Source organism: Mesoplodon mirus (assembly GCF_964341445.2).
Source record: "Mesoplodon mirus genome assembly, chromosome: 14".
NCBI classification, from domain to species: Eukaryota; Metazoa; Chordata; class Mammalia; order Artiodactyla; family Ziphiidae; genus Mesoplodon; species Mesoplodon mirus.
Window position 1 is genome coordinate 2,002,614 of NC_138990.1, and position 23,852 is coordinate 2,026,465.

The 23,852-nt window shown below is 45.5% G+C and overlaps 1 protein-coding gene across 3 annotated transcripts; it reads right to left on the reverse strand.

Moving 5' to 3' along the window:
• Window positions 1–23,520, reverse strand: ACTG2 (actin gamma 2, smooth muscle). 3 transcript variants are annotated; one of them, XM_082642272.1, is made up of 10 exons: window positions 23,416–23,502; window positions 20,229–20,357; window positions 13,951–14,120; window positions 13,425–13,553; window positions 7,910–8,020; window positions 7,565–7,649; window positions 5,795–5,956; window positions 4,790–4,981; window positions 2,659–2,840; window positions 1–222 (listed from the first exon to the last, which is right to left on the reverse strand). In XM_082642272.1, exons 3-10 carry the CDS (start codon window positions 14,074–14,076, stop codon window positions 79–81), a joined length of 1,131 nt encoding a protein of 376 aa, XP_082498398.1. In that variant the 5' UTR covers window positions 14,077–14,120; window positions 20,229–20,357; window positions 23,416–23,502; the 3' UTR covers window positions 1–78. The 3 variants fall into 3 exon arrangements, with proteins under 3 accessions (XP_082498398.1, XP_082498397.1, XP_082498399.1); XM_082642271.1 differs by lacking the exon at window positions 20,229–20,357 and having other exon boundaries at window positions 23,416–23,520; XM_082642273.1 differs by lacking the exons at window positions 20,229–20,357; window positions 23,416–23,502 and adding an exon at window positions 23,246–23,311.
• Between the last annotated feature and the right edge of the window lie 332 nt (window positions 23,521–23,852).

Below are 23,852 nucleotides of genomic sequence, written 5' to 3' on the forward strand. Positions count from 1 at the left end.
TAAGGCTTGCAGGTTTTAATGTTTCATGATTGTTAACAGAGCAGTCTCAAGGAGACCCCCAGAGAATCTGTTCTGATTTTAGAAGCACTTCCTGTGGACGATGGAGGGCCCAGCTTCATCATACTCTGGCTTGCTGATCCACATCTGCTGGAAGGTGGAGAGAGAGGCCAGGATGGAGCCTCCGATCCAGACTGAGTACTTCCGCTCTGGGGGAGCAATAATCTGCAAAGAGCAAATGTGGTGAATCATGATCAGTCGCCAGGGAATAGGGAAGGTGGTCCAGGAATCATCTCACCACACTGCCAGACTGCCCTGGAAAAGAACAGCCTCTGTGGTCAGAAAGGAACAGGAGAAACCTTGTGGTAGATTAGACTATTGCTCAGATTGTCACTCTCCCTCCCACCCCATCCCCCTGCCTCTCCATGAGAAGAGTTCAGTGTTCCACCCTGTGACTTTGGGCTAGGCCTTGTATTTGCTTCGGCCAATGGGATGTCAGCAGACTTGACACGGGGCTAGAAATGTGTTTCAGGCATGCAGGTGGGCACACTCTCTTGGGTCTCTGCCATCTTCATGAGAAGAATTTCCCTTGAAGAGCTACTGGACCTTTAGCCTGGGCCCCACAGTGAGAGATGTGTCCCTGACCTGAGTTGGCTGGGCCTGCAGAGCTGTCTAGCCAAGCTTGACCTAGATCAGCTGACTCCCAGCTGACCTGCAGATGCCTGAGCAATAAATGCTTATTATTACATGCCCTGAAATTTCATAGTTGCTGTTACCCAGCAGTAGCTAACCAATACAAACATCTGTAAGGGGAGTGCTGTTCTGTTCCTGCCTAGAGTTTGGATGCATGAGCAGCTTGGGCTGGGATTCCTCCATTCCTGAGTCTAAGCCAGTCTACTCAATAGTCTCTTGTATCTGAGAAGTTCTCAAATTCATACATACCACTGGGATTCCTGAGCTTGGCCTTTAGAAATTGGTTGTCATGTCAGACAACTTTGAACTCCACCTAAAAGTATATCTAAAAGGACCATGACTCTTCAACTAAGTCCTGTCTCTGAAGGGACTAAGAATTCAGTGCTAGAACAAACCAGACATGAAATAGATTTTTTTGTCTCCTAAGAATCTCCCTACATATTTCCTAAATTGCAGAGATCATGGAATAGCTAAATAAGTAGGGTCTTTAGAAGTTATCTTATTCAGGCAGACAAAAGTCACCCCGTTGCCCCTTTGACAGATACCTCAGTGACTGGCACAGCTGCTAAGAAGGTAACAGATTTTACTGCTGGGCAGTTCTAGTTGTGAGAAAACTCTGGGTTGTCTTGGGCTGGAGGCCCTAAATCTCAGCCCCATTCCCACCATACTCCATATCCTTCCACACTTCCATATCCTGGGGTTTGCCTCACCTCCCCCAGTCCAATGTGGCCGGGGTGTGTGTACCTGCACACATCCCCGGGCACCTTTGCTTACTCACTCTCGTTCCCCTGCCTGCAGTGTGCTTTCCCCCGCTCTGGTCTTATTTAAGCTGTTCTTCCATTGACCATGTCTACTAATCAGATCTTAAACTCCTGGAAGGCCGGCAATGTTATTAAACTCAGGGCAGTGGCTCGTAAGTTGGAATATGCATCAAATCGTTGGTGTCCATTTATAAGTGTAAGTGATGGGGACACCCCAGACCTGATGAACCGGAATCAGGTGTGGTATCCTGACACGTGGTCCTAGTAAAAAGCCACTGCCCCAGGCCTGGCACATTGCCCCCCATGTGGCAGACCTCAGTAAGCGTGGCTGCTCCAATTGGCTCTGGGTGAGAAGAGCCCGCTGCTCACCTGTTTTCTGGTGGCCTGTTCTGCTTCCCTGTGCCAAGCACCATCTGCTAGGCAGGGGGAAAGCCTTTGTGAAGAAGGTTCTTAGAATACTGACATAGAGAACACACTTCCTCAGATCAGGGCTACTCCCCAGAGACCAACTTAATTGTGAGACTTTGTAACTTTCAACCTATTTGTTATTTCTATTTCACTCCTAACTCTTTCTAATCCTGCTAGTAGCAAAGTTCCTAGAAGCCCTAAAAGTGTCTGTCTGATTGCTTGGGGACCAGAGGCTGGGGAGAAGTGGTAAGACAGGTGGGCTCCCGTTCTGATGAGGCCTATGCGGTGAGAAGCATTGTGTGGGAGGGCTGTGACCAAGATGGGACAGCACATCAGAGGCTGTCCAGGAATCAAGGAATGTTCCTGTGAGTTTGAACCAGCAGCCTTCCTATAGCCAACATTCTCTCTTTGGAACTTTCACCATCCTCTGGGGTGACACCCAAGTCCTTTTTAAAGGTTAAAGGTTAAAGATGGCGTGGGGTTGCCTCCTTCTTTTCTTTCCCTCTTTCCCTCCTCATTTCCTCCTCAACCCCCTCAACTTCTCTCCATTCCAAATTCTTTCACCTCCTTCTCATATGGGGTCCATGACATTGTGTTTGAGAGCCCAGGCTAAATGTGTCTCCCGCTTATGAGTGCCCAAAGAGCATAATCCCCCAAGAGGAAATCTGTCTCGGGCCAGAATGATGGAGCACCCAGGAGGCCACCAAGCTGTAAGCCTGGCAGCCTGACTCGGAGCATCTCCCAGGTACACAGGTCTTTGTACAAAGAACAGGATGGAGGGAGCCGGGGCAGGACCCACCTTGATCTTCATGGTGCTGGGGGCCAGGGCTGTGATCTCCTTCTGCATTCTGTCGGCAATGCCGGGGTACATGGTTGTACCCCCAGAGAGGACATTGTTGGCGTATAAATCCTTGCGGATGTCAATGTCACACTTCATGATGGAATTGTAGGTTGTTTCATGAATTCCAGCTGACTCCATGCCTAGCAGAGATCACAGTAGCTCATCAGCATCCACTGTGCCACACCTACAGCTCCTCAGGTGACCCTTCTGTTGGTGCAGCTACCCTGGTTTGCCTCAGTCACCTCCCTAATGGATTATAAGATCAGACTCTCTAACTGGTCATTGCCCTGCCTTGAGGTTCCCCCAGTTCTGACTGATCTTTCACACTGTTCCCTGATGAATATTTCTAAAGGAATACTTTCATTGTATCACTTTTTCACAGCTTTATTGAGATATAATTCATGTACCATAATATTCACCCCTTTAAAGTGTATAGTTCACTAGTTTTTAGTGTATTCACAGAGTTGTGCAACCATCACCACAGTCTAATTTTAGAACATGTTTAATACCCCCCAAATAAGCTCCATGCCCATTAGCAGACACTCTCCATTTTCCCCTGCACTCTTTCCCCAGCCTTAGGCAACCACTAATCTATTTTCTATCTCTATAGATTTGCCTGTTCTGGGCATCTCATATAAATGGAACCATACAATATTTGTTCTTTTGTGTCTGTCTCCTTTCACGTAGCATCATGTTTGCAAGGTTCAGCCATGTTATAGTCTGTTATAGCCAAATAATATTCCATTGTATGGATATACCCATCATATCATCTTTGCCTATTGGTTGACATCTAGCTACCTTAGTCTGGCACCAAGATCTTCCACAGTAAAAGGCCCTGCCTGCCATACCAGCTCACGCCCACTTACCTGGGGTCCCCCATCTCCAGTCTTTTTTCCATGTGATATAATTCCACACTGTAGATAGAGGAATCTTCCTAAAGTGAAATACTGACTTTGCTACTCTGCCGTCTAAAAACTTCCAGGGGCTCTACATTGCTGATATGATTAACCCCCAGGCTCTGTGTGTGGTCCAGGGGCTCTCTCGTTTCCTCTGTGTGCAAACACACACACACACACACACACACACACCCCTCACCCATCATGTCCCAAGTAGAATATGACTTGTCGTTCCTCCGCACTTTGCACATACCTTTCCATTTGCCTTGCATGCCATTCCCTACTCTGCACTCCTTCCATTCCCAGACACCATAAAATGATACTCATTCTTCAAGGTTCTATTCAAATATTCACCTTCTCTGAGAAGCCTTCCCTGATTTCTTAGGCCTATAGCACTTTGTCCAGTTTGCTATTTACCACTACACTATATGTCAACATTTGCTTACAGGCCTTTCTCTTATACACTTCTCAGGAAAGTAGTTATCTTTGTATTAAATATTATCTTATTTAATCCTTGTGGCAATCCTATCTAGTAAGTACTATCATAATTTCCACTTTATAGATAAGAAAACTGAGGTTTGAAGAAGGTAACATGTCCAAGGTACAGCACTCGAAGGAGCAGAATCAGGATTTAAAACCAGGTCTGACCCCCAAACCCACCCTGTTTACTGCTATAGGTTTCAGACCCCATGATTTTTTTTTTTTTTTTTTTTTTTTTGTGGTATGTGGGCCTCTCACTGTTGTGGCCTCTCCCATTGCGGAGCACAGGCTCCGGACGTGCAGGCTCAGCGGCCATGGCTCATGGGCCCAGCCGCTCCGCGGCATGTGGGATCCTCCCGGACCGGGGCACGAACCCGTGTCCCCTGCATCGGCAGGCGGACTCTCAACCACTGTGCCACCAGGGAAGCCCTCAGACCCCATGATTTAAATGTTGAGGGATCCAAGAAATATTTCATGTTTTAATCTCATTCTTAGTTTCATGTTTATATTCCCATCCCACTTTTCCTTTATTCTGATTTCCTTACCCTTATATTTAAAATTAGATTTTTATCTAGTTGTATTGTTTATGTATTTTTGGTCCTTCCTGGAAAACTATAGGCTAAGTATCAACAATAAACAGTGTGTGTGACTCCTGGTGTTTCTCTTTCCACCCCTGCCCTCCTGATTGGCCAGGACTACAGGCCGAGCCTCACCAATGAAGGAGGGCTGGAAGAGGGTCTCGGGGCAGCGGAAGCGCTCATTGCCGATGGTGATGACCTGCCCATCTGGCAGCTCGTAGCTCTTCTCCAGGGAGGAAGAGGAGGCTGCCGTGGCCATCTCATTCTCAAAGTCCAGGGCCACATAGCACAGCTTCTCCTTGATGTCTCGCACGATTTCCCGCTCGGCTAGAAAGAGTAGAAATGACAGAGGGTCGATACTCAGCTCTGTTAGTCTGGTCGTCCCCTCTTGATCTCCATGGAAACTTCCTTCTTCCTTCTCTTTCGGGTTCATCTCAAGATGAATGTTAATGTTTTCATTCCTCTTTCTAAAGTGAAAGTTCAAAATCTCGATTCCCAAGCAAAACTTTGCATGTGCTTTTCATCTTGCTCCCATCACTCAGCCCTGACAAAGCTGCAGGCCTTCCTGAGGGCCTTTCAGGACACATTTCCCATCCAGATGGAGGCTTATATGCTGGGGTTGTACAGAATCTAGGAAGGCTCCTACCTAAAACCTCTTCCTGCCCAGGGGCCCACTTCCCCTTAGAAATTCAGACCTTACTTATTCCGTTTGTCCTCAGACAAACCATAAACCCCCTAGGTAATGAAATGTGCCACCAGATTCTTACCATCATTCTGCCGAATAAAAACTAGCTCTGATCCTGGTGTGCACAGGGACAGGGGTAGCAGGTCCCTGGGGAGGGAAGGAGTGCTGTGAAAGCACACTGAACAGAGGGCAAAGCCAAGCACTTCTCAGGATGAGTAGGTCTAAGCCTTGTCTCCCTCCCCAAGGTGTCGTGGTTGGGAACATTCCTCCTTAAATAAGGCTGCCCTGACTATCTGGTCTGATCTAGGGGCCCAGCCCCAGCCTAGGGCCTCCCCGTTTACCCTAAAAGAGTTTGAGGACACAGGGCCACTGACTTCTCATTAGTCATGAGAATTTCTGGTCCTAGATCAGATTTGGTTCTGAGCTCAAGTCAAGTCCAGAAAGAGGCTGGGTACCTGTGGTCACAAAGGAATAGCCCCTCTCTGTGAGGATCTTCATGAGGTAGTCTGTGAGGTCGCGGCCAGCCAGATCAAGGCGCATGATGGCATGGGGCAGTGCATAGCCCTCGTAGATTGGGACATTGTGGGTGACACCGTCCCCTGAATCCAGGACAATGCCTAAGGACAGAGAGGATAAGACCTATGAAAACCTTTAATATTTTCTTTCATCTGTCTCTTTCTGGGACCTGTTACCAAAAGATCTTCAACTACCATATTTTTCTTTAGCAGCTAGAAAATTCACCCATGGTGAGAATTATCAATCATATTTTTTGTGTACATCAATTTTTGTGTATGTTGGTTTGTTTTCCCAAATGAGACTCCAGGCATCTGGAAGGCAAGTGAAATGTCTCCTCTTCTTATATTCCTTGAAACACTTTCACAAAAATGCACACGTCAATTGGCATCTAGGCTGCACGTTCTTTAGTGAGACTGGATAATGTGCATATCCTTCAGGCATCAAACTAACACATATGTAGTGTGAAAAGGACTATAAAAACCAGCTTGAAAAAAAATAACATTCTCTACTGATGAAACTTTTAATAAACCATGAAAGGAAATAAGTTTTCTCAATGTGATAAGAAATCTCTCCTGATCCAAGAGTCACATAATTGATGGGGAAACACTAGAGTATTGTTACTGTATTATTATTATTTAATATTGTTCTGGATGCTCTAGCCAATGCAGTATGACAGGAAATACAAATAAGAGCTACTATCATCAAAAGGGAACAGAATCATCATTATTTGCAGATAACGTGGTTGTATACTTCGAAGACCTAAGAGAACCAGCTGAGAAATGATTAGAGTTAATCAGATGATTCAGTAAGAGCCAGATCCAAAATAAATATCCAGGGAGCAGCCGCTTACTCTTCTACAGTATGCTGGTCACAGCATATTTTATAATAAAAAATAAACATTGGAGACAACCTAAAGGTCCTGCAATAGAGAAATGGTAAAATCAATCAATCAATCATGGAGCCATCATACAGTGACTACCATGGGGCCACTGAACATGACGTTCACAGCATAAAACCAAGCGCAAAGCACAGGATACACAACTGCATTTACCTATATTTCCCCATCACCGTCCTTATCACCTGCAGTGAAATTATCCTTTACTTTCATCTCTCCTCCACTAGGCTGTTAGCTCCATAATGGCTGGTCCGTCTAGTTTGACAGTGTGTGCCCATGGCCTGTAGTGTTTGGCACATGGTAGGGAGTAATGGAAAATATTGGGATGAATGGATAAATGGACAAATCAATGAATACATGAATGAATGTTTGAAAGATGTTCATGCAAGCTGTCAAGCCCCTATTAAAAATCACTTTATTTTGAAGTTCTCTCTGTTTCCCTGAGCTCCCTTCTCTACCAAGGCCACATCATACTTACACATCCAACATCATAGGTTCTGCCATTGCTGCTTCGTGAGCAGAAACATTCTAGCATTGTTGGAAAGGGTGTACAAGCTCCCAGACTAACCACTGTGAGGGAAATGGCCCTTGCAGGTTGTACTGGTCATGGTTTGTTCATGTACATTCTTTCCAGCTATACTGGGTGGACTCGCATCTGCATTTTACATGGGCTTCCCTTCTGTTATCCCTAACCAAGGTTTTCCTTGGACTTTGACTGTCCCACTGATTCTTCTGAACAGGAATCTCTGCAGGAGCCCAGCTTTCCCTTCCTCCCTCCCAAGTCAGAAAGGGAACGGATGACAGGGCTACTCACCTGTCGTGCGGCCAGAAGCATAGAGGGAGAGCACAGCTTGAATGGCTACGTACATGGCAGGGACATTGAACGTTTCAAACATGATCTGAAAGAACAATGCAGAATAGAAGACTATCTGGCAGAAATCACAGCACCTCTTGGTCCACAGAATGGTTTGTAATTTTATTAAGGGCAGGAACTGTGCTTATTTACCCCACTCCCACCTCCCATATGTTCTGGCATGGACTACAAACACAGTAATTCTCAAAAATTTCTGTTGCATTGATGCATGGATGGGAGAAAGAATCTGGCCAAGCATCCATGTTGTGTTCTTGTGCCAGTGCTCAAGTCTTCCTGGTCTCTTACCTGCGTCATCTTCTCCCTGTTGGCCTTGGGATTTAGGGGGGCCTCCGTGAGCAGGGTGGGGTGCTCCTCAGGTGCTACCCGCAGCTCATTGTAGAAGGAGTGGTGCCAGATCTGGTTGGGACAAAAGTCAGATGAGTCCAGCAGACTCCCAGTGGGCTGGAGACTTCCTATGGACATGCCCCTGCTGGGGGAGGATGGCACGATGTTCTCAGAATGGACTGGATCTGGAGAGGAGGCCTGTCAGCCATGGGAACTTCTGATTGCTCTTTAGAGGTTATATTCCTTCTCAACAAGGCCCCAGACAGGACTCAGACCTGGGGCCAATATACTTAGTGTGTTGATTATTTCTGTCTGACCTTGACTCCTATTTACACCTCTCCCTGGTCTCCCATGCTTTGTGCCCTGAGGGACAAGACCCTCTGCAGGTCTCTGGCTTCTGGCTGTGCTTGGCTGATAGAAGATACCAGCAAGAGGTTGGAGACAGGGCGTGGGGAGGAGGGCAGGGTGATTTCCCGGCAGCGCTGTGGGCTCCCTGAGCACAGCTCCTGTGGCGCAGCCCCTCCTCAGGCTCCAGATCTCACTGAGCTCTAGTCACGCTGCCCTTGCCTTTCAGCCTTCCAGATGGAAGAGCTTCCCTCTGTTGCTGGTACTTGATGCCTCTGCATCCCTTTCTGGTTCCCTAACCCTGCTCACACCTCTGTAAGTAGTCCTTCCTTAAATTAATTTCAGAACCCCAGCTGAGTGTATACTGTCTCCCGCCGAAGCCTGACAGATATGCATTAACTGTCACTGTCTATGATTGACCAGGCTGTTCTTTAAAGCAGGGTTTCTCAACCTCAGCACTTTGACACTGTAAGTTCAGTAATGCTTCATCGTGGAGGGCTGAAGTGCATTACAGGATGTTTAGCAGCATCTCCGTGTTCCACCCACTAGATGCCAGCAGCACTTCTCCAGCTGTGAGGGGCAAAAATGTCTCTAGACATTGCCACATGCCCCTGGGAGACAAAATCACCCCGGTTGAGAATGACTGCTGTAGAGGAAGTTACCCGCTGTGTACTGTTCCCTCTTTAGTGATCCAGGACAACAAACAGGAGCCTTTATTTCAGAGGAATTTGGCAAAGAGTGGCAGGGACACGGGGCTTTGATTTCTTCTGAGGTGAGGCACAGGGTCCTCTGATTCCATTGTACCCATGTATTTAGGGACCCCTGGCTTTGTGCTAGGACGGTGCTAAATGCGATCTTAGCTTCAAAGTCTGGAGGGGAGAAAGGCAGTCAAAAAGACAAAATACAAGACACGTCCATATTTTAATGAAGGAAGAGGCAGGAGAAGTTCATTTTCCGGGAGATTTGAGTAGGCCCTGAAGGCAAAGGAAGGTCTCCAGAGACTGAGGAGGGCATCTTAGCAGAGCAAATGGCACAAGCAGAGGCCCTGGGCTGTGGAGGTGTCACAGGAGGTGTGAAGGAGATGGCAATTAGGCTTAACAATGTGATGTCAGTATTTCCTCAAATGTGGGCCCTGCATGCTTTGGGATAATTGTTATAGGTGCAGGTTCCTAGGCTGCATCCCAGGCCCACACATCAGAATCTTTGGGTGGGAAGGGAAAGCTGGGAAGAAGTGAGAGAGTGGCATGGACATATACACACTACCAAATGTAAAATAGCTAGCTAGTGGGAAGCAGCTGCATAGCAGAGGGAGATCAGCTCAATGCTTTGTGACAACCTAGAGGGGTGGGATAGGGAGGGTGGGAGGGAGACTCAAAAGGGAGGGGATATGGGGCTATATGTATACTTATAGCTGCTTCAGTTTGGTGTACGGCAGAAACTAACACACCATTGTAAAGCAATTATACTCCAATAAAGATGTTAAAAAAAAAAGAATCTTTGGGTGTTGGGCCCAAGCACCTGCACTCCATCTTACTTCATTTTCGGAAGCTTTTATAAAGTATTTTAAAAGTTAAAGAAGTTGACAATTTTTAAATTAGGAAAATATTTTTAAGAGGAATAAAAATTTCTCATATTTCCCTTACTTAATAATAAATAGTTAACACTTTGGCTTTTTTCTTCTCCCTAATCTTTCATCTTTATGTATTTTAAAATTTATTACTACTACCATTTATTTACTTCATATGCTTTCATTTATTTATTATTTACTACTTTTACACTTCTATGTTCAATTTTGTTTCCTGTCACTTTTCAGTTAATATAACATAAATAATTTTCTTTTCCATAGTAAACATTTATTTTTAATAAATTGAACTAAATTTTTATTATTATTATTATTATTTTATTAGTCTCTGCTTTACAACAAAGTAACTCAGTCATACATAAATTTTTTTAATGTTTACACAACATTTCTTCATGTACCATCATCATCATATATTTAATCACATTACTATTCACGGTATCTTTGATTTTTGTTTATAAATAATCTTGTGAAAACTATCTTTGTACATATTACATTTTCTTTTTTCTATTCAGGATGTTTTCCAAAGAAAAAATTCTAAGAATGGAATTACTGAACTAAAGAGCATGGCAATTGGAAAACTTCTTGGTTTCTCTCACCCACAAAGAGGCTAATTTTGTCTTTACTTCAGAATAGAAATTGCCTGTTTCACCCTTAAGTGCATTCAGTGTTCTCACTCTTAATATGAAATAATTTGATAGATAGAGTTAATACGTAGTTGTTTTACTTTGAATGTTTAAATAAGTTTTTAAATAATTTTTCAGATACATTTAAACTTCTTCAGATTTTCAACTTTTGATAATTTCTATTTGGCCAATTATCTGGTCATGTCCCTTGATTATTTGTCTGGTGGAGACTTTGTGTTTTTAATTATCAGTTTACATTAGTTGTTTACATTAATCCTCTTTTGCACTTGTGAATTTTTTTTTGCAATTTGTTGTTTGCCTTTTAAATTTGGTTTTGCTTTTCACATATTAGAAGTTATGATTTTTAAGAAGTCACATTTGTCATTCTTTTTCTCTGACTTCTTTCACCAGAAATTTGATAAATACTCACACTTACTGTATTTTTTTTTATCATTTGAATTTTTATATTTAACTTTCATATTCAATTGATATGTGTTTGATGAAATTGTATGAAGTAATGGCCATAAACAGATTCCCTATGCCCCAAATAATGAATCGGTTGTCACAGAATAATTCATTGAATTATTGAATCCTTCTCTACCCTCTGGTCTTGGAAGTTTCATTTACCATGTATTTCTTTTTTACCTCTGTATTGGCACCAAATTGTTTTAATTTTTATAACTTTATATTATATTTTACTATTTGGATATAGCAAGTCTCCTCTCATAGTTTTTCTTATTCATTTTATTCTCATAAATTTTGTCTTATTTATTTTTCCACACTTTATGATTATCTTGCATAATTAAAACTCATGATATTTTTAGTCAAACTCATAGAAGCAGAGAGTAAAATGGTAGCTACTAGGAGCTGGCGGAAGGGAAAAGAGAGGCTATCTTAGTCAAGGCATACGAAGTGCCAGTTATGCAGGGTGAGTAAATTCTGGAGATCTAACATAATATATTAGCATGGTGACTAAAGATAACAATGCTGTCCTGTATACTTGAAATTTGCTAAGAGGGTAAATCCTAAGTGTTCTCGCTGCAAGGAAAACTATGTGAGGTAGTAGATACGTTAATTAGCTTGAATATGGTGACTATTACATAATGTATACACATATCAAATCATCAAGTTGTATACCTTAAATATATACAATTTTTAAAATTGTGAGATTTTTGTTAGAATGGCAATGAGCCTATAAATCAATCTGAGAAGATTTGACGGCTTTACCCTATTCAGTTTTTCTTTTAAGGCACATAATATATTTTAGGGGTTTCTTTAAAGAGTTCATATTACTACGGTGAATAAAATATTTTGTCTATTATGTTTTCAAATTAGATGTCATTAGAAATATAATAATATGTGCCACGTATTGAGCATTAAGTATGTTCCATGCCTTGGGATTATACTAAATATTTGCCTAGTTCAACCTCCAAAGCAACCTAATGAAGAAAGTATTTTTATTTCCACAAATAAAGAAGCTGAGGCTTAGAGGGAGGGATTTATTCCTAGATCTCCCTGCCACTGACTCCAGTGTCTGTGCTCTTAACCATCCCACAGAGTGAAGTAAGAGCTATTGTATTTTTATCTATTTATGTCACATTCAGAGTGACTGAATCTAGGGTTTAGAGAAATTGAATCTAGGGTTTAGAGAAAAGTATATGTGTACTACAGATTTCAAATCAGCTTTCTTTATTCCCAGGTGCAGTCTGCTCAATAAGCTCTCTATTACATTTCAGAAGACAGTCATTGCAGAAACAAGAATTCTCAGACAACTGTCAGTGGAATTTATCAAAAGAATATTCGAAATATTGTACAGCAACTATACTTCAATTAAAAAAAAAGAATATTAGAAAGGCTCTATTAGCATCTTGCACATGATTTTGTGGAACACAAACTACCATTTAAAAATTACCCCCTGGGCTTCCCTGGTGGCGCAGTGGTTGAGAGTCCGCCTGCCGATGCAGGGGACACAGGTTCGTGCCCTGGTCCGGGAGGATCCCGCATCCCACGGAGCGGCTTGGCCCGTGAGCCACGGCCGCTGAGCCTGCGCGTCCGGAGCCTGTGCTCCGCAACGGGAGAGGCCACAACAGTGAGAGGCCCGCGTACCGCAAAAAAAAAAAAAAAAAATTACCCCCCACGTCTTCTTTTTTTAAAATATTTTATTTTCATTTATCATTTACAGGTGGTTTGTTCTTGATATTAATATTTCCTAGGTATCTAGTGAGAGTTTGATCTTTTTTGTGGGAGGGGCCACGTGGCATGCAGGATCTTATTTCCCAGACCAGGGCTCGAACTCCCGCCCCCTGCAGCGGAAGCGTGGAGTCCTAACCGCTGGGCTGCCAGGGAAGGCGCCCCCTCAACATCTTCTGACATGAAAAAAGCTTCTAGAAACCGGTAGAGATTCCTATTTAAAATTTTCACTAGAGAAGCATCATACTAATGTAGCATCAATGCACCTGTCTGAGGTCATAACAGGGAAAATAAAGGGGAGAAACTACTTGTCTTTCTGGAAGCAGCAGAGCATTTTAAAGAAGGATAAGCACTGCGCTGGAGTGAAAGCTGGAAAGGATAAAGCTGGGACTTAGGCGGGACCAGGTCCTCAAATGCTAGACAGGGAGCTAGGAACCTACTCTTGGTTAGTGAAGAGTCTGAGGAGAGTGACATGAGCCGGTCTGTTTTTAGAAAGACAAGCTTTGCAGAAGTGCAGAGAATGAATTAGGTTGAGTGAGGCAGGAGACAAAGAAATCAGTCAGGAAGCCATTGGAATCGTCTAAGTGAGAGATGTTGGCAGCTGAGGCTGGGGAATGCCCGGGGGATGGACAGGAAGGAAAGAAGATGTGAGGAACATTGCAGAGGGAGAGTCGGCAGGGCAGAGGTGGGTCTTGATGATGTCAAATGAGCACACTGAAGGGGGGTCCACCAGTACCTTCTCCATGTCATCCCAGTTGGTGATGATGCCGTGTTCAATGGGGTATTTGAGAGTTAGGATCCCTCGCTTGCTCTGAGCCTCATCCCCGACGTAGCTGTCTTTCTGGCCCATTCCCACCATTACACCCTGCAATGCAAAAGAGAAGGGAGGAGAACGGAATTGGCCGAGAGCTCCACTTGGAGGGATTCAGGTACTGGAGGGTCCCTGCAGGAGGTTAAAGGTAGGGAACATGTCCTTCTTCCCCTGGACACCGGACTGCAGGAGACAGGGAGAGGCAGGTACCAATGAATGTGGAGATGGTAGGAGGGAAGGCGGAGGATTTCTTGTGCGCTTGTCTCTCTTCTCTGTCCTAAAACAATGTCATTTTCTGGGAGAACAGGGCCCATCCACACACATCTTCCTCTTACCTTACCTTACTCAGCACACACGCACACACGCACACACGCGTGCAGCTCAGCATAGACTCCACAGTGCAGGGCATCCTCCTACTAACTCAAAGCCTTGGGTCCAGGTGAACACATACCTGGTGGCGAGGGCGACCCACAATGGAAGGAAAGACAGCCCGGGGGGCGTCATCTCCTGCAAAGCCAGCCTTGCACAGGCCAGAGCCATTGTCACACACGAGCGCAGTGGTCTCCTCTTCACACATGGTGAGTGTGGCCGCGTGCACCAGGGGCTAGAGCACCTAGGGACCTGGGGAGAAGAGAGGTAACTGGCCACTGGTCAAAGTCATGTCGGAGACCGGCTTCTTGGCTGTCTTGCGGCCTGACCCCATCGGCAACCAGGACCTAGTTGCAGGAGGGACAGGTGTGGACCTGGCCCCTTACTCTCTGGCATTGGGGCTTCTTCCCTCTACCCTACTGTTTTGGGCTGAATTGTTTACTCCCCAGTTTCTATGTTGAAGTCCTAACCCTAGTACCTCAGAGTGTGACAGTATTTGGGGATAAGGTCTTTAAAGGGGTAATTAAAGTAAAATGAGGTCATTAATCCAACATGACTGGTGTCAAATATGCCTAATTCAATAGAACAGGTATCTTTATAAGAGGAAATTGGAACACAGACATACACAGAGGGAAGATCATGTGAAGACACAGCAAGAAGACAATCACCTACAAGCCAAGTTGAGAGGCCTCAGGAGAAACCAGCCCTGCTGATACCTTGACTTCAGACTTCTAACCTCCAGAACTGTGAAAAAAATAATTTCCCTTGTTTAAGCCAGTCTGTGGTACTTTATTATGGCAGCCCTAGCAAACAAATCCACCTGCCTCTCGAAGACCTAAAATGACTACAAAGCATTAATCCAGTGGAAAGAATCTCTAAAGCTTTGAAGTTTAGAAAAGGAATTGAAAAAATTTGCAGTAAACATAAGTAAGGGTTATTATTTGCTATATAAAAGAACTCGTACAAATCAATAAGAAAGAAGTAAATAGCCCAAAAGAAAAAAATAAAAAGACTGTGAATAGATAACTGACAGAAAACGAAATGCAAATACCCAACAATTACATGAAAAGATGTTCCGCCTCACTAGCTATCAGGAAATGCAAATGAAATAAGGCCATTTTCACCCATCGTATTGTTAAGATTCAAAGTTTTATTATAAGTGTTGGCAAAGTTGTGGGAACACTGGCACTCTTTAATCGGAGAAACACACCAACACCCAATCTGGTACTACCCAAAAGTCCCTTGTGGGACACTGTACTGAGGTTAAGAGAAGGGCCAGGCAGATCGACATGGACTAAGGTGGATAGATTTCTAAACCATTCTGCTGAGTGAACAAAGCAAGTTGCAGAATAGAATGTCCAGCATAAAACCATTTATGAGTTCTTTTTAGAGCACAAAACAATATTGTGCATTTTCCATAATTTTCTTTTTGTGTGGATGTGAACACATAGAAAAAGTTCTGGAAAAAAAAAATCTAAGACTGATCACAGTGGTTACCTGGAATTGGGAAGGTGACTGAGAGGAGAAGTGCCGCAATGTTTTAATTGTTAACAAGGAGACTGTATCCATGTATAGTTTATAATTAAAATCAATCATACACATGATTAAGGAAAAAAAGGTGCAGGTAAAAATGTATAATCCTAAGGGTAGGAGCCCCCTGAGGAGGACAGGGCAGCCTGAGAGGAGAGAGGAAAGTGAGAGGATTCGTGATGGGACTCACTGTCCCTGTTGCTTCAGATGGAGAAAAACAGAGAAGTCCTGCCTCCAATGCTGATATCTGAATTGGGACGACTGCAAAGTGATGAGGGAATGAATTTTTCTAACGTCTGTTGCGGGTTTTCTTTCTTTGGGTGAGAGGCAGTATGAAAAGACCACACCCGACAAATTCTTGGCACTTGGTGAAGAAAGAGAAGCAATGGCAGCTCAGGAGATGGTGTGCGGATTGCCTTCCAGCCTGAGAAGCCCCCCAGGGGGGCAGAGTGGAAGTGGGGAGGGTCCCAGCTCAGGGGGAGGTGGGAGTCCAGAGAAGAGAGGCACGAGGCATGGAGAGAGAAGGTGGCTGCAGAGGACAGCCCACCAAGCTTCATTCGGAATGAGCGGCAGGAGGGGAGAAGAGAGCTGCCCTAGACACCTGGGACGCTGGTCCTCCAGCTCCCTTACGTGGAAGGAGGACAGCAGAGACCATGACCAAAGCAAAGAGGAGACAGTCACAGGCCTGCGAACGGGAGGTCAGAAAGGCTACCTAGAGACAGAGCAGAAGCGTATTCACACAGTTTGCAGGCTAAAAGGAAGCCCTTGCCTGTTATGTTCAAAGCAGGGTGCGCACTAGGGGAGAGGCCCACTGTGACTTCTTGAATCCAGCTCTGCTTGTCCTTGCTGACCCTCATGATCACCCATGGTCACAGTGATCAAGTCCCAGTTCTCGCACTTGGCCTACAAGGCCCAACAGGCTCTGGCCTCTGCCTGTGTCTCCAGGCTCATTTCCCCCCTGGGCCCCCTTGGCCTTCTCACTCTGGCTATGTGGAGTTCCTTTCCATTCTCCGAACGTGTCATCTTGTCTCCCTCTGGCCCTTTAGACACAGGGTCTGGAACACCCTTCCCCTGACCTATTTGCTACTGACTCCCATCACCCATCAGGCCTCTGCATCAACACTGCATTTTCAGTCTCTCTGGCCCACCAGTCTCAGTTAGTGGTCCTTCTTTGCCCCACAGCACCTTGAACTTGTCCCAGCAATGATCAACTCTGCACATCTGGGCTCATCTGTAGCTCTGTAAAGGCAGGAGCTGGGCCTGTTCTGTTCTCCAGAGATTCTTCAGGAAGCTTAGCATAATGTCTGTCACAGGGTGGGCTCTTAAACCTTTTTTTATCCAGATGAATGAGTGAATGAATCAATGGACATCAAGGAGAAGGATATTCAGAATAACAAAGGTAGAACAAACACTGGTGAGAGGACACTGGTCTGAGATGAGGTGGAGATTGAAGGAAAGTACCTAGTTGTTCAAAACAATGTTGTCTCTGGTCTGAACAGTTTCTGGATTGCAGGGAAGATCCCTAACCTTCTGCCATGTTAGACCAATGGAGAAATGGAGAGATGTCAGGAGATGGAGATGGCAGATGTTGTTCCAATATTCAAAAAGGGAAAGAAGGCAGATATATAAACCGCAGATAATCTTGATATGCAAATTAGGCAGGTTTCCAGAAGGTGTTATTAAAGAAAGCACTATTAAGGAAGCAGTGGGCTTCCCTGGTGGCACAGTGGTTAAGAATCTGCCTGCCCAGAAATAGAGACACACATGTAGAGAGCAAACATGTGGACACCAAGGGGGGAAAGTGGCGGGGGGTGATGGTGGTGGTGTGATGAATTGGGCGATTGGGATTGACGTGTATACACTGATGGGTATAAAATTGATGACTAATAAGAACCTGCTGTATAAAAAAATAAATAAAATAAAATTCAAAAAAAAAAGTAAGCTTCTTCCAAGCAATTCAGAGGGAAATAGAATATAAAATTTTAGAATTTTAAAACATTTTTCCCCCTTCTGTTGTTTTCAGAGGCTTTGGGGGTGGCGGGGGGAGGTGGTGGTAGTGGGATATTGGAGTTAGAATAGGCATAACATAAAAACAGTGAATTTTACTAAGGAAAATGAATCCCAGGAATTCTGTTCAAATAGGATAGACTCTTTTGTTGTGCTGGAGATGTCCTGTGTTGAAGACAGTAGGCTATATGGGAGTATGTGTCTAGAAAAGAAAAAAAATTATTAATTGGTATTTTATTGATGACAATAAAGTTGGAATATGATAATTAAAAAAAAAAAGAAGAAGAATTCGCCTGCCAATGCAGGGGAACAGTTTCAATCCCTGGTCCGGGAAGATGCCACATGCCGCGGAGCATCTAAGCCCGTGCACCACAACTACTGAGCCTGCGCTCTAGAGCCTGCGAGCCACAACTACTGAGCCCACTCGCCACAACTACTGAAGCCCGTGCGACTAGAGCCCATGCTCTGCAATAAGAGAAGCCATCACAATGAGAAGCCCGCACACCGCAACGATGATCCAATACAGCCAAAACTAAATGAAATAAAAATAAATAAATTAAAAAAAAAGAAGCAGTGATTTCTTGTAATTGATTAGGGTTTACCAAGAACAAATGTTGGCAGACTGACAGCCTCCCTTTTTCCACAGGACCCCCTGGCTGGAAATGCAGGAGAAGGCGGGAGACATTGAGCTTAACTTGATCTTGGCATCTGACAAATTCTGTGATATCTCTATTGATAAAGCCATGTGGGCTGAACAATAAATCAGTTAGGCATATTTACAGCTGCCTGAGTTATTGTCACTGAAAGGTGTTCATTGATAGGTCACTGTCAACCTGGAGGCAATGATATGCCTCAGAGCTCCACTCTTGATCCTTTCTCATGTGACATGTTTATAAATGAGTTGGATGAAAATATAGAGTACATGCTGATCAAATGTCCAGATAAAACACACGTGTTGGCTGGAAGAATCGAAATCCAAAAGATCTCAAAAAGCAGAGAAAATGAACTGAATCCACTAAGATTAAATTTAATAGGATAAATATGAGGTTGCGGATGTGAGTCTAAATAACCAAACTGTGAAAGCTCTTGTTCAGCCTCTGTGAGCAGGGCCTGGGGTCTTGTCGACAGTCTGCAGTGTGCTGGAGCCATGATAAAAGCTAACCCCACCTTCGGCCAGAGGGCTGTGTCCGGTTCTTAGGGCCACCCTTGCCAGCAGAGCTGTGGGAAGGTGGGCCCCCGTTCACGGCTGACATGGCAAATTGTACTACTTTTCTAAAGGGGAATTCAAAAATACTTATCAAAAGCCTTAAAAGTGTACATATCTTTTAACTCCACAAAGACACTTCTAGGAATTTATCCTTGGGAAACACTCATGGGTGAGTGCAAAGATTTGGCCAACTTTAGTGCGAAAAAATGTGATTGAATAATAAATAAAATGGTTTCTAAACTAGGTTCCAGAAACCTCCCTACAACAGAGAGAGCAGAATATTTAATGTCCTGGAAAAAGCGCAAGCTGCTTTGTTAGGTGAAATCCATGTTCTGTGGTTCCAGTTTTGGCAAAAATGTATTTTTAATTTTTAAAAATTGGGAGCCTTTCACATACATTATCTATTTAATCCTCACCAAAGCCCTGAGGGAAGATATTTTTAGTTCCATTTTACAGATACGGAAACCAAGTCTCAGAGAAGTGAAAGGACTTAGCTCTCGGGCTCCTCACTGGGAGAGGCAGGGCTGGCCTCAGCCCAGGACAGGCTCCGAAGCCTGGGCTTGCACCTTCCCCAGCACCTCAGTGAAACCCTCACGACTTCTCCATGTTTGGTGTTTTGGCTTCTTACTCTCTAGCACCGTTGTCAGCAAAAGCCCTGAAACAAAAGGGCCTGTGTTCTTTTCTCTCTCTGAGCCTCTGAGCCCCTCCTATGCCATGCCTAGGTCTAGAGTTATGTTGACAGCCCCTGCATCGCTGTTTAGCACATAGTAGGTGCTCAGTACGTGTTGGATGGCAATCCCACCACCACCTGCCTGGCCTCCCCTGACAATCTGCTCTGCCCGGTCCCTGCAAGCTGAGCTCGAGTCCCCACAGGCCAGTCTCAGGGCTGCTCGGTCATGTGGGCCTGATTTAGAACCGCACAGGGATAGTCTTCTTCACAAGCTGGTCACAAAGAGTTGTGTTTCCTTGTTCTAGCAGGTGGTCCACCTTGAGGAGAAAACAACCTCGGAAGCTAGAAGGTGGCCAAGAGGCAAAGCTGCACCTCTGTGACTGCCTCCCTCTGGGGTCCCCTCTCTCTTGTGACTTGTAGTTCAAGGCTGTCTGGCTTCTCAGTGAACCCTTTTGTCTCCCCTTGAAGTTCCCCACCCATAGTAAGAGAGAACGTTGGACTTTGTTTCCCAGCAGCTGAGACATCTGGCCTGGAGTGGAGCTTGGCGTGGCCCGTGCTGTGCTGCCCGGGGAGAAGGCTTGGACCCTGGAGCCAGGCGCTCCTGGAATGTCTCTGCCAGGGGAAATTCTAAACTTCACTCAGCCACTTGCTGGTAATTTGTGGCTAGACTTGAGTGTGTCAACTGAACCAGAGCCAACGTCACTGTGGTTTCCTGGGTCACAACCACTTTGCAGTCGCAGGAAGCCGAGTGCAATGCTTTGGCTGTTTCAGCACGTACTACATCTGGGCTTCATTGAGGATTTCACAGAGTTAGAAACACAGCTCCCCACTCCTCTCCGAAAAGTGGCCAAAATCCAAAGACGTAATGAGCACAAAGAATTTGCTCACCCACGCATCCCCCCGGCCACCCCCAAGCAGACACGAGGACAAGATGAGAGCCCCCTACCCTCGCTCCGAAGGAGAGGGTTTGGCTTCAGAGTTCTCTCCTGCACTTCCGTGATCACTCTCCTCCCTCTGGGCACCCCTTCCCATGGCCAAGGCCCACGGCTCCCTCTTTGGCCTCCAGTTTCCTCAACTGTAAAATGGAAATGGTGACATCTATCTGCCACGATAATGGATCAAATGAAATAATGGAAATGAAGTGCTTTATAAATTGGAAATCCATTTAAATCAGGGTCAGCAAACCAATGCCTGTTTTTGTGAGGTCCGCGAACTAAGAATGGTTTTGACATTTTTTAATGGTTGCAAAAAAGCCAAAGAATAAGATTCTATGACCCAAGAAAATTATATGAAAATCAAATAATAAATAAAGTTCTATTGGAATGCAGCCACACCCATTCACTACATACTGTCCATGGCTGCTCCGTGACAATGGCAGAGTTGAGTAGCTGTGACAGAGACCTTTAGACTCACAAAGTCTAAAATATTTACTATCTTGCCCTCTACAGAAAACATTTGCCAGCCCCTTTTGTAAAGGGCCGCAAAAATAATAATTCTTATGATCTCTCTTACTCTCCTCCATTAGAGCTTGCTCCCCGGATGAAGCCTGCCATACTGGAAGGAGATGAATTGATCTCCTTCACCAATCAATGATTATTGAAGGGAAGGTTGAATTTATGCCAGTTCCCAAAGACGTTTTCATTTTAGGGGAAAGTTTGAGTCCTAAAAGGAGGGCCTCTCAGATAGTGAGATTTCAAATACTAGTTGGGGAAACATCTTGGAGTGAGGGCTTCAAATGACAAGTAAGCAGCTGCCTATTATAATCTGCAAACACATATATCCATACAGTGACTTCACAAGAAACACTCCTATGGTGGAAAATTCTAGCAGCACCTCTTATTAACTTCGGGGTATCTCGACTTGGTTAATATACACTAATTAAATTAAAAATGGCTTCTGACTAGCAATATTTCTGATCCTCAGGAATCTGCCGTTTGGACCTGCTCTTCTGGCTTTTACCTCGGCCACTCACCCTCTCCCCCTGCTCAGCTCTAGTCCCAACCCCTCTCCTGAGCTCCAGAGCCCATGGGGCATCTACGCCCCATGCCCTGGCACCTCAGCTCCACCTCTGAGACTGCTGTCCTCATCACCGTCCTTTGACTGGAATGGCCCCTCAGAGATTTGCACCACCCACCCAGGATGGAACCCAAGCCCAACACCCTGACTGCTTCCTCCTCCCTCCCAACCAGTCCCCAGGCCCTCTTATTTCTGCCTCCATGCAGCTCCAGCCACCAACTTGGGACCACTGCGCACTGTTGTAGAACTCTTGCCCTGTTCAGTCCACTCCCCTCACAGCCGCCCCAGCAGTCCCTTCAGAGGGCAGACCTCTTGCTATCATCCTTCTGTGGTGCCCCATTGCCCAGTCCCTAGTAATCTGGCCCTGCCTGCCCCTCTGACCTTAGCTTTCCCTGCTTCCTGCCTTGAAATCTATATTCAGTGGAGTTGAGCCCCTTAAACAGTCCCAAAGACCATGCTCCCTCTGTCCTGGGACTACCCCTACTTCAGGACCCAGCTCAGGTACCCCTTCCTCCAGGAAGCCTTCCCTGATAACTTCTGGGCTGGGTGAGGGGCTCCTCCTGTGCTTTACCCCTTTCATATATTTATCTTCTCCATGGTTCTCATCTCTCTCTCCCAGTGATTGCAGAAGCCCCTACACTATCCCTAAGGAGCAGAGACAGTGCCTGGTACATAACAGGTGCTCAATAAATGTTGTCAGAATGAACAAAGGGAAGGAAGAAAGAAATCTAGCTTCAAGGTCATGATGTCATTCTGCCCATCTTGGTTTCCCAGGCGTAACACGTAGAATCTCTGCTCATTGGGGTTTCTCTAGTGCCCATGCATCTCTGTCACAGGAATCTCTGTCTTGCTGCAGCCCAAGGGCTAACCTCAAGGTCTAAACCCATTCAGATAATACAAGCAAGTGCTAGACACTCCCTATGCAAAGTGTGGTCCCACACCAGCGCCTCAGCATCACCTGGAAGTTTATTAGGCATGGAAATTATCAGGCCCCACCCCAGTCTACTGAGTCACAATCTGGGGTGGGGGAGTGACAAAGCAATCTGTGTTTTAACAAGTTGTCCAGGTGATTTTTAAAGTTTGAGCACTCAGGGCCAGGCCCTGACAGTGTTGACCTGAGTACTTTATTCATATATTATCTCATTTAATCCTCACAACAGCACTGCCAGATAGGTATTATTACCATTACTCCCATTTTACAGGTGAGGAAACTGAGGTCACTTAGTAACTTTGGTAGCTGGGGAGTCTGCCTCCAAGGCCTGCAATCACTACCCCAGCCAGCCTCAGCTGTAAAGAGATGTTAGCAGACTCTGTTCGCAAAAGCGGACACAGCCCCTTGGTCTATTTTCCTCTGAATTATTTATGCTCTTGTGTCTGTGTGTGTGTCGTTGGGGGCAGATGATGGCATTGGTGGGTGGTTTCACAGCCAGGTGGGGGTCTTTTGTACAAGTTGCTTAACTTCTCTAAGGTCGCAGTGTCCTCATCAGAGAACGAATTAGATGGTTCCACTTCCTTCCAGCCCTAAAACCTCATGATGCCCCAGGACACTTACTCCACTCCACTCCACTTTTTGCATCCTCCAATGACCCTGGAGCCTTCAAGGGTGAGAAAACTCTTAGCCAAGGATGAATCAGAGAGACCCGTGGGGGTCTGAAGAAAATACTCACCCATCCCCAGCAGACACAGACACAGGGGCCATCATTGGTCTGGATTTAAATGCCCCGAGAAGAAGTCATTTCTCTGAAAAGCATCTGTTCCCCTAAAACAGCCTCCCAGACATTCTGAGCCACAACAAAGCACACCTCATGGGTGTAGATCTACGCTGGCTCTGATGAGCAGTGAGACTAGAGACCGCAGGTGACACATCCCACCCACCACCCAGTTAGGAGGGCAGGGAGTCCTGTTCCAGGCTGCTCCTGCCCCAGGATGCCCCATGGCCAGAAATACCTTTTCCTGGCAGGCAGCAGTGTGCTTGTAGGCAGAGTTGCACACCGAGGGTCTTGACGTGTGACCTGGGCCAGCGTCACAGAAGCCAGGCCAATCTGGAGGCGCCTGCTGCACCCAGGGGTCCGGCAGCCCCAGAAAGACAGAGACGGCAGAAGCTGTACAGTACTCACCGAGTGTATGAGAGGTCCTTCTCCCAGTGACTGAGGGCTGGTGTGTCTTTGGCATAAATACCAGAGCAATATAAAACCCCAGAGGCGGATCTTCTTGAAGCAGAGTCCCTAAAAAGGCCAGCTGACTGTGTGTTAGCAGTATTACCATATAAGGTGGTTTTTTCAATAAATCGGCCTTGGGGGGGTGCGGGAAGGGGGTTGGGTAGAGTGAATTATCATTTGAAAAATGTATGCGAAGGACGCGACAGGCAGCAGCCTCGGTGCTGGCAGATTTGTTCCTTTTATGCTGCACTCGCATAAACAAAACTCACACCAGGCCTTATAAGCTGCCCAGAGTGAGGCCAGATGGAGCTCTGCTACTGGAGAGAGAACCATACCAAGCATGGCAGTGGGCCTCCTCCCTCCACACCTCCCTACTCAGGCCCTGAGGCCCGCCA